Here is an 11,231-nt window from a genome sequence, read left to right as displayed (position 1 = left end):
AATTCCCCACCATAAAAATTTTATGGTATCTGATGCACTTACAATTGACTTATTGCACATGGTCCAACCATTGATTTAAGAAGCTCGGAGTCAACCAGAGTTGTGGCCCAATAAGTATGGCCCAAATGTTGAAAGAAGCAGTAATTTGAAATAGAACAAATTGCGATCAAATCCAAGTCTCAATAAAGCAGCAGATATGATTGTGATTTGTTTGGAAAGAAAAGGAAAGCAACACGTTTGGCATGATTTGAGATCTATGATTTGGGAAGTGTTTTAAATGATTTATTTGCAATTATTTATTTATTTTTATAGTTTAATTACTGTTATATTTATTTTAGGAAGTCTTCTTATTTTTTTAATTTTTAATTTTGAATCAATTTGCAATTAGTCTATAAAAGGCTGCTTATAACCGTTATTGTACGAGTTAAATTTTGTTAGTTTGTTAATAGAAATTGAGAACCGGAGGGTTACTCATTCTTTTATGAAATCCTAACTTTCTATTTAGCCACTTTTTCTATGCGCTTTTAGCATCATTTGGTATCAGAGCACTATGTTGCCTTCAACCAATGGCTGAACAGAATCGTAGAGGTCATCGATGGCGGAGTCGTGAAGGCAAGGGGCGTCGATTCGTTCCTAAAGAAGACAGACAACCGTGTCAGATAGATCGACATAACATAGAAAATGAAGAGCTTGGAAGGCGGATCCAAGATTTGAAGTGACAACTTGAGCAAGGATTGGATAATAAAATCCAAGTTTTAGAGCGACTACTTGTGCCGACGCAGAGAAAGTGAATTCAAGATTCGGAGTGATGACTTGTGCGGGCTTGCATGAAAATCCAAATTTTGAAGCGAACTCTTGTGGAGGCGCAGAGAATGGAAATCCAATATTTAGAGCGGTGACTTGTATGGACAAAGTTGGGCATTCAATCCGAACAATAAATGGAATTAGAGGACGCATCCGATGACGAAGAAGATGACATCAATCCCTTGAGATTCTAAACCAGGGACAGAATTGGGAAGTACGACCTGGAAATCAGTCCATTTTTCAAGATATCGAGATGCAAATCAACATTCATATAATATCTCTTACCATAGTATTTAATTAATTGCATGTAATTAGGAAATTAATTTTATATTAGTGGGTTGAATCAGGTATAATTTCTAATTAATTTGGTCCCTAACAAAAAACATGGTCCCCACTTTAGTCCCTTACAAAAATAAATTAGTCAGTTAGTCCCTCACAAATTCAAAGTGGACCCATTTAGTTGAAATCATGGTCCCTCACAAATTCAAAAAAGACCTATATTAGTCCTTCAAAAGGACTAAAATGGGTCCACTTTGAATTTGTTAGGGACTAACTGACTAATTTATTTTTGTAAAGGACTAAAGTGGGGACCGTGTTTTTTGTTAGGGACCCAAAAGGGTATTTACTCTTAAATGAATTAGGGTCACTTTTGAGGTAAAAGTGGAGACAGTGAAAATTATAGGGTAAAAATGTGTGTAGGCAAAATTACCCAAAATATGAAAGTAAAATTAGAAATGTTCCTAGAAAAATATTTTAGACCATAGGGTAAAGTTTGGAAGTGAACAGAGTTAAATACATAGATGAGTTTTTACCCTATTAAAGTGACTCACCCTATGTTAAGAGTGAGAGGGAGAGAAAACCAATTAAAGCCATGGTTATATTTTTTTATTCTATTTTATTTTTTTATCTTTAACTTGTTATAATTAATTATTTTTGGTCCTTTTAGTAAAAGAAAAAAACAAACTATTTCTATAGTAATAACCAATCAACGAATTTCATTACGCCCGCTAAAAAAAATCTTTGGAATTGACTGACGTGTTCTGATACAGATGAAAATATGAGATACCTAGCTTTCTCATTTCTCATCCAAATCAACTCATTCCAAAGCCAAAACTACTTAGAAACTTTCCCTCTTTGTGAATCCAAGTTTAGTTGAGTGGGAAGCTTTGTGGAGAGAGATATATCCTTTCTAAGAATTCAACCCACTTGGTGATTGGAGGAGTTTAATGGCATTTTCTTCCATGGGATCTTAAGTGATCGTCATTCCTTGGTTGTATGATCTTTTGGAGTAAGTTTTCACTTTTCAAACCTTGTTTCCATGGATATTGCATGAGGTTGAAGATGATGAATAGTGATTTTGTGAGTTGTATGAGTTTAAGTTAGATTGGTGCTAAATCTCTTTGTAAAAATTAATAGGAATGATGAATAAATGGTAGAAATGGATTTAGATTGTCATTTAAGTTATGTTCAATATTTTGGAAAAATTCATGCTTAAAATGTTGAGTTTCTTGGATTTTTGAGTCATTGGTTGGTTGATGTTTGATTTGTGTCCATTTTGGTGCTAGGATTGAGCCAATTGGAACAATTGTGAGTGACCAACCATTAGGGGAAGCAATGGAGGTTGATTAGCTCATTGAGATTGGTGTTTCTTGTGAGGTTGTTGTTGATAATTGTAAAGCTTGATTGTGCACATTGGTGGTGAATAAAGGTTAGACTTGAAGCAAATTAAGATAAGCCTTCGGACCTTGGGAATTGATCCCTTTATTGTTCCACCAGGCCCTGAAGAGGTTGTGGTTATTGATAGTGTATGTAGTTGCGACAAAGTGATTTAATGCTTTGTTATACGTATGTGTATGCACTGGGTGTGACACATGATGGTGTTTCCCTATGGTTTGCATCTTGCATGACGATTCCTAATTCATATTGTAGATTCTCTAGCCAGTAGAACTATTTGCATCTGAGTATCCTTAGGACAGTATGAGAGCTCGAGGGATGTCTCCTAAAGTTGTTTGACACACTGCATATATATATATATATATATATATATATATATTTATTTATTGCATTATTTACTGTTATTGCTATTTGATATGCTTTTAGCATTTATAGTTTTCTAAGTTAAAAAGAACAAGGATTTAATCCACTTTGAAAGAAAAGGCTTATATTTGTTATAAAGTTGATAAACTATGCTCAGTTTTTCTCTCACTGAATTTCTGGTGTTTTTGTAGAAAAAGTACTAGAAAAGAGCTCACTCAAAAGCACAAGAGAAAGCAAAAGGCAGTGCTTCCGTGCTACAAGCGCGACAATGGCGTTATCAGAACCAAAAATTATTTCCACACAGAAGTGCCATGCTACAAGCGCAAGATCCGCGCTAGTAGCGCGAGATTGAGATGCCTTTGTTATATATGTCGCGCTAGTAGCGCACGAGAAGCACGTGACTATTTTAAATGGATATCAAATTACATTTTAAGGATGATTCTACACCAAAGATTTGACAAAGATTTCGACAGATTTGACATTAAGCTATAAAAAGGGAATGTAAATCCTTATTAGTCATCTTTGGCTGGAGACTTGAGAGAGATCAAGAAATTGAGAGAATTCATGGAGGCTTATGCTAGAGATCAAGATTTTAGAGAAATTGAAGACTGAAGACCTTTGATTCTTCTTCTTCTCATTCTTTGCTTTCGTCTTAATGAATTCTTTTTACTTCTTTATTTTGTTTGAGCCAGCTATGTCTAGCTAGTTTTCTTTTGTAGTAAGGTCACACACATGATGTGAACCCATTTGGTATTTTAATTATTTTTATAATTCTTTTATTTCAATCAGTTTTATTTTACCTTAAATGAAAATTATATAACTTTATTACAACTGATCACTCTTATAGGGTTTCTGAGGGTTAGAGCTTACAATAGATATATTGGGATTTTAATTCTGACTGGAGTAAAATAACAATTTGTGCATGATATAGACATAGGTTTGTACGAATTGCAGACTTCTTAATTCATTGAACTTAATGCTTAATTCAAGAAATATTACTAAGACATTAGAATTTTAATTGGGTTAAAAGGTTAAATACACTAAGCCATTAGGGTTTAACCAATTAATTTAAAGAAGATGAATTGTCTGAACCATTGAGATAATTAATTATAAGAATTAATTCATATTAAAAAGGGGAAATCAAAGGTGAAGTGTTCCCTAGCTACAGTTTTTTATTAATTACAATTCTTCAATCGTTCTTCAATTATTCTTGCATGTTCTTGATTGTTCTTGCAATTACTTTTCGTTCTTTTTATTTTTAAATCAACAATTATTCTCAATAATCAAATCAAATTGTCCAAATTAAAGGGAATAATTATGATAGTATTTGGTGCCTCAATTCTCATGGGATAATAACCTTTCTCACTACTCTAATACTTGAAACGATTGGTATACTTGCCGAAATTGCAATCAACGAAATTCTGAAAGCTCGATTTATTATGATTTTTGCAAGTCAGGTCGTTTGATATACATTCACTGATTTTAACTCTCGCCTTACGAGTTATGTTTCGAGGGGAAAACGACCTTCAAATTACTATTATTTTATATGAACGCGAAGCCCCGGATGTCTAGTTTCTAGATTACAAAGAATAGTTTTTTCAATCGTTGAAGTGAATTTTATACGAATTTTTAAAGACAGCAAGGTCTGCCAGGAAAGTTATAGTTTCAGTAGTTGAGAAATTTGGAAAGTATACTCTGATTTTTGTGACGAACCCGATTTCAATTATAAGTTTTTAATTGGCATTGTAAAAGTGATTTTCAGTCTCTAAAATATGATTAAAGAACTCTAATCCGCTTAGCAAACAACTCTCTTGGATGCATACAAGGGGGGGTGTTACACTAATTGGTAACCGTTGCTAGGGATTGATTACGCCAATATTATTCATAGCTTTCGATCTTTGAGTTTAGGCTTTATTTTTATTTTTACTGATTTGATTTCTCTTGTTTATATGAGGTAAATGATATCTTGAATCTCTACAGTTTGATCCAGAAATAGAGAAAACTGCAAAGAGGAAGAGAAAACTCACCAAGCAAAAGTAACAAGTAGAATCCTCAAGTTCACAGACAAATGCAGATGCTGAGATGGCTGGAAATAATCTGCCACCTCTTGAAGAAGAATTGATGGAGTCAACTCTCACTCCTATTTTCACAAGGTCTAATTCGAGTATTGCCAGACCAACAATTGTGGCTAACAATTTTGAAATCAAGTCAGTACTGGTCTTATTGGTTGAGCGATCTCCATATCCAGGAGAAGATGCAGAAGCTCCACATGAGTTTCTTGACATATTTCTGATGATCTGTGATACCATAAAAAATAATGGGGTGTCACATGATGCACTGATGTTGCGATTGTTTCCTTTTGCCGTTAAGGGGAAAGCACTCAGATGGTTAGAACAACAACCAGCAAATAACATCAGTACTTGGGAGGATTTGGTTGCCAAATTCTTAGCCCAGTTCTTCTTGATGACGAAGTACAACCGGTTGGTGAATGAAATGACTAATTTTATTAAGTCTGATGGAGAGACTTTGTGTGCAGCATGGAAAAGGTTCAAGGAACTTTTGAGAAAGTATCCTCTGTATGAGTTGCATCCCTAATAGAAAGTTCATATATTCTTGAACGGGATGACACCAACTTCAAGAATGGTTGTCAATGGTGCAGCTGGAGGATCTATCAGGTGACAAACACCCACTCGGACTCTAGAGTTAATTGAGTCTATGGCATGAATGGAAAATGAAAGTATAGCAGCTCAATCAAAGAGAGGAGTTCTCCAGTTAGAAAGTAATGATGCCATGTTAGCTGAGCAGAAGCTTATCTCACAGCAAATTGCTATTTTGAATAGCAAGTTTGAAAAGCTTCAGCTTCTATAGCTCAAGCTAAATCAGTATCCCGCGAATACTGTCAAGGAAAGCATGAGACTAATGAGTGTAATGTACTCATAGAAGCAGATCCAATTCAAGTTAATGGGATCTGGTATGATCAGCGAACTCAGTATAATCCTCCAAGGAATCAGAACAATGCTTTGGGGAATACTTTTAACCCCTTATGGAAGAATCAAGGAGGTCTGGACTAGAAGTCAAGTCAATATTTGCAACCTCCACCATTTCAACAGAATCAACCTTCTGAGTTAGAGAGAGCCTTGTTGCAGTTGACAAAGACCACCAATGAACACATGCAGACAAAGTCTCATCACAAGAATAGATATGCTTCTCTCAGAAACATGAAAAACCGAATTGGGCAATTGTCAAGACAATTAGCTGAGAGGACTCAAGGCCAGCTTCCGAGTGATACTATAGTCAATCCGCGAGAGCATTGCAAGGCAATCACTATAAGGAGCGAAATTTTAATTGCACCTCAAGAGAAGGCAAAAGTGGTTCAAAAAAAGGTAGATGATGAGCTCAGTAAGGAAGAGGAATAAGAAAAAAAGAAGAAGAAACACCTGCAAGCAAAAATGAGCCAGTTCAGAAAGACAAGGGAGAGGTAAATGAGCAACCTTCTGAAGCTCCGAAGAAGCAATGAGGTTTCTCTCGCTTTGAGAAACCTCCTTATCCCATAGAGCTCAAGTAACAGGTACATAAGAAATAGTATGCCAAGTTTTTAGATGTATTAAAAAATTTGCAAATTAATATTCCTTTTCGTAAAGCTTTAGCTAACATGCCTAACTATGCTAAGTTTATGAAAGATTTATTGTCTAGAAAGAATAAGTTACAAAAATTTGAGACGGTAGCTCTCACGGAGGAGTGCAATGCTATTATTCAGAAAAAGTTCCCACTTGAGCTCAGAGCTTCAGGGAATTTCAACATCCCAATTGCGATAGGCAACATTAATGTTGGTTGGGCATTGTACGATCTTGGAGCAAGCATCAACCTCATGCCATTGTCAGTGATGAAGTCATTGGGAATTTCTGAATTGAAGCTCACTATGGTCTCTTTACAACTTGTTGATCGGTCTTTGAGAAGACCAAATGGATTTTTTGAAGGCGTTCTTGTCAAAGTTGACAAGTTCATCTTCCCTGCAAACTTCGTGGTCTTAGACATGGAGGAAGAAGGAGATATGCCCCTTCTCTTGGGTCAGCCATTCTTAGCCATAACTAGAGCTATGATAGATGTGGAGCAAGGAAAATTATAGATGAGGATGGATGATGAGACAGTCACCATTAATAGTTTTGATGCAATGAAGCAAACAACTGATAAGGATGACTGTTTCAGAGTGGATGTACTAGAAAAAAATGGTTGTGAGGAGAAATCCGATGATAAAATCCTTGAAGAAGAGATGAAAGCTATAGACAAGGATTATCCACAAGAAAACTCTGAAGTTACATTAAAAATATTAGAGACAAAGGAATCAGACATAATGGTGGGAACACCAAAAGTAGATTTGAAAGAGCTACTGGATACTCTTAAATATGTGTTCTTGGGTGATAAAGACACATGCCTTGTTATCATCAACAAAGGTTATCCATTGTTGAAGAGGAAAATTTATTAAAGGTGCTCAGAGATCACAAGACTGTCATAAGATGGTCTATTTCTGACTTGAAGGGTATTAATTCCTCTTTCTGCACTCACAAGATCCTCATTGACGATAACATCAAACCTACGAGGCAACCTCAAAGAATACTCAACCCCACTATGAAGGAGGTAGTCCGGAAGGAAGTAGTCAAGCTTTTGGATACTGGCATGGTTTACCGAATCTCAGATATTACATGGGTAAGTCCAGTTCAGACCATTCCAAAAAAGGTGGAGTGACAGTAGTGCAAAATGATAAGAATGAGTTAATTCCTACTAGAACCATAACTGGCTGGAGAATGTGTGTGGATTACAGAAGACCGAATGATGCCATAATGAAAGATCACTTTCCACTTCCGTTCATTAATCAGATGTTAGAGAGATTAGCCAGTGCTTTTTACTATTTCTTGGATGGATACTCTGGCTACAATCAGATTCCAGTGGCACCAGAAGATCAAGAGAAGACTGGTTTCACGTACCTGTTTAGAGTCTTTGCTAACCGGAGAATGCCATTTAGCCTCTACAATGCACCTGCCACTTTCCAATGGTGCATGCTTTCCATCTTTTCTGATATGGTAGAAAATGCTTAGAGGTATTTATAGATGAGTTCTCTGTATTTGCTTCTTGTTTTGATTCATTCTTAGATAATTTGTCTAAAGTTTTGAAAAGATGTCAAGAAACAAATTTAGTTCTAAACTGGGAGAAATGTCATTTTAGGGTAAGAGATGGAATAGTCTTAGGCCATAAAATTTCTGAAAAAAGGATAGAAGTCGATCGAGCTAAGCTGTTAATGATTGAAAAACTTCCCCTTCCTGTTAATGCTAATGGTATTCGAAGTTTCCTAGGCCATGCATGTTTCTACAGGAGATTTATTAAAGATTTCTCCAAAATTGCAAAGCCCTTGAGTCAACTCTTGCTGAAGGATGCTGACTTTGTTTTTGAAGAAACTTGTCTTACAACTTTTAATGTGTTGAAGAAAAAGGTCACCACAGCACCATTTCTGATGGCACTGGATTGCAGCCTTCCTTTTGAGCTCATGTGTGATGCAAGTGTATACGCAATAGGAGTTATTCTTGGTCAGCATAAGGATAAATTGTTACGTGTTGTTTACTATGCTAGCAAGGTTTTAAATGAGGCACAAATTAATTATGCCACAACTGAAAAAGAGATGTTAGCTGTAGTTTATGTATTAGACAAATTTAAGCCTTACTTGATTGGTTCCAAAGTCATTGTTTTTACTAACCATGCTACTTTGAAGTATTTAATTACTAAGCAAGATGCAAAGCCACGCTTGTTTCATTGGATGTTGTTGTTTTAGGAGTTTGATTTGGAAATCCGAGATAAGAAGGGAGTAGAAAACAAAGTGGCTGATCATTTGTCAAGGATTCAAGACAAAGAACTGCAAGATGGGCCTGAGATAGAGATCAAGGAGTCTTTCCCTGATGAGCAAGTGATGGAAATCCTCATTGGCCTATGGTTTGCGGAGTTTGCAAACTATAAAGATGTCGAAGCACTTCCTAAAGATATCACGTGGCAGCAGAAAAAGAAGTTCCTTCATGATGCAAGGAGGTATCACTGGGATAATCCCTTTTTATATTTCCAATATGCTGACGAAATTATTCGCAGGTGTGCAGCTGAATTTGAGATTCCAAATATCTTGTGGCATTGCCATGCATCAGACTATGGAGGACACTTTGGTGGAAATAGAACTACGCTGAAGGTGTTACAAAGTGGGTTATACTAGCCCACTATATTCAAGGATGCGCGAGAGTTCATGGAGAAGTGTGACAGATGCCAGAGGATAAGAAACATTTCCCGAAGAGATGAGATGCCTCTGAAATACATATTGGAGGTAGAAGTATTTGATGTATGGGGATTAGACTTTATGGGACATTTCCCTAAATCTTACTCCAATCAATACATCTTAGTTTTTACGGATTACGTGTCAAAGTGGGTAGAAGCAGTGGCTCTACCTACAAATTGTAAAGAAAGAATGGCTAAATAACAACACAAGAAGGGGGTGAATTGTGTTTTAAACTTTTTACAAATAACAAAGAAAAATTAAAAAACCCTTTTTCAAGAAAGCATGCAAAAGAGATTTAAGAATTAACAAAAATTCTCAATCCCTTAAACAAATTCATATTATCAAAAACAATGAATAAAAAAAGAGTAATATGCAGGGAAAAATTAAAAGATAAGGGAAAAGAAGATAGCACCGCGATGTATCCAGGTTCACTCTTCACCACTGATAGCTACATCCAGACTGAGGCAGATCGTTCCACTATCATCAAGCTTTCTACCGGTTCTTGAAGAAACCGTTTTACAAGAGGAATTTTACAAGAGCTGTGATCTACCTGATCACCCTTAACCTAAACCCTAGGATCACTCTTTTGAACAAAACCTCAATTGGAATTTTACAAGACTGTGATAAACCCCTTGATCACTCTTAACCTATACCCTAGAATCACTCCAATTGAACCAATCACAGCAGAACAACCTCCTCGAATTTAGAATTACAAAGAAATAGAAGAAGAAAAAGATTAAAAAGCTTTCTCTCTCTAGATATTAAACATATGCCCTATATGATGTTCTTATCAAACTATAAGAATTTCACAAGTTTAATTAACTCTTTCTTATGCTCTCTTAATTCTCAAAAGGAACTTATGGTATGGTATTTGTAATAGCCCGTTGTACACCGGTATTGTTAACATTAATTATGATATTAAGCGCAGTTACAATCACAACAATTCATTTATAAAAATGCGAATAAACTTTTTCCGTTATTACGCGAGTATTTAAAACAATAAGAAGCGTAATAATTAATAGCTGTGACCATAACTGTAACCTCTTGCGGAATACTTGTTTAAACTATTTTTATATCTTATTTTACTCAATACAAGACACTAAGGGGTTACCATAAACCCACTTAGCTAATTTCTCGATTTTACGTTTTCCACTCATCCGAACATGGTTCGGTTATTATTATTTCTGCGGACACACCGCACAAAACCAGTCCTTCCTATTTAGCTATCTTTTTTTTTTACTTAAATACCTTTCCAATGAACCGTCACATGAGTCATTTCGATCTCGTTTGCTCCGGATATCGCCGTTTGAAGTTGGACAAGCAAAACTGCCAACCAACCCCAAAACAGCTCCAAACATCCTTCACTCCATGAATTAATGCAGAAACACTGCTCACTCAATTTCTCTCAAATGTTTATACCATGAACTAGAAACCTCAATCTTAAATTTGATATATCATAAACTTAATTTGACCAAGAAACGAAGCGGGAATAAAATTCCCAAAAACTGCCAGAAACAGCCCTTGCACAGGTGCGTTCTGGACATTCCGTGTTAGCAGGTTCCTAAGGGCTTTTTGCAACCCATAAATTTCTCATATTTTAACATAATGTAGGGGACATATCAAGATTTAAAATGGCGTATGGCATGTCCCTATCGGACTTCTGTGGAGGGAGATATGCTCTCCCAAAGTTTTCCTAAATTCAGCCAATTCTACAGTAAATTCGCTAGAATTTCCTTTGTTTTTACAAAAATCCCCAATTTGCAAATGTGATCTAAGGCCTCAAATGTACCTAATAATCAATGGGTGGCACACGCAAGGACCAACAATGCCTTGGGCACTTGCAACCCAACTCATTTTATAGTTATTACACAATTTATATCATACTGCTCACTTGATTAATACTTAATACGTTTCAATCATCCAAGTCCATTTACATGCATTTTCTAGGCATTCACATATCCATAATCCTAAAATAGGCCTAAAGTCCTTCCATCATATTACGTTAAGTATCCAAGTGCAATTACAACATATTACAGCTTACGATTCCCTGACTTTAAATTACAACATGAAACATGAACTTTAA

The 11,231-nt window shown here is 35.8% G+C and overlaps 1 protein-coding gene across 1 annotated transcript; it reads left to right on the top strand.

Annotated features, from left to right (window-relative positions):
- The first annotated feature begins 6,493 nt into the window (after positions 1 to 6,493).
- Positions 6,494 to 6,967, top strand: LOC133301901 (uncharacterized). Its single transcript, XM_061501619.1, has one exon. The coding sequence runs from the start codon at positions 6,494 to 6,496 to the stop codon at positions 6,965 to 6,967; it is 474 nt and encodes a 157-aa protein (XP_061357603.1).
- The last annotated feature ends 4,264 nt before the right edge of the window (positions 6,968 to 11,231 follow it).

The sequence above is a fragment of the Gastrolobium bilobum genome, unplaced genomic scaffold (assembly GCF_033153095.1).
Source record: "Gastrolobium bilobum isolate Gb01-03AN ecotype WA unplaced genomic scaffold, APGP_CSIRO_Gbil_v1 utg15597, whole genome shotgun sequence".
Taxonomy (NCBI): Eukaryota; Viridiplantae; Streptophyta; class Magnoliopsida; order Fabales; family Fabaceae; genus Gastrolobium; species Gastrolobium bilobum.
The sequence above is the reverse complement of the archived record's forward strand: the minus strand, read 5'-3'. Positions and strand labels throughout refer to the sequence as shown.

What these genes read in the sequence shown, in the direction of transcription:
- LOC133301901 (XM_061501619.1), top strand. Translation starts at nt 6,494, where the DNA reads ATGCCTAACTATGCTAAGTTTATGAAAGATTTATTGTCTAGAAAGAAT.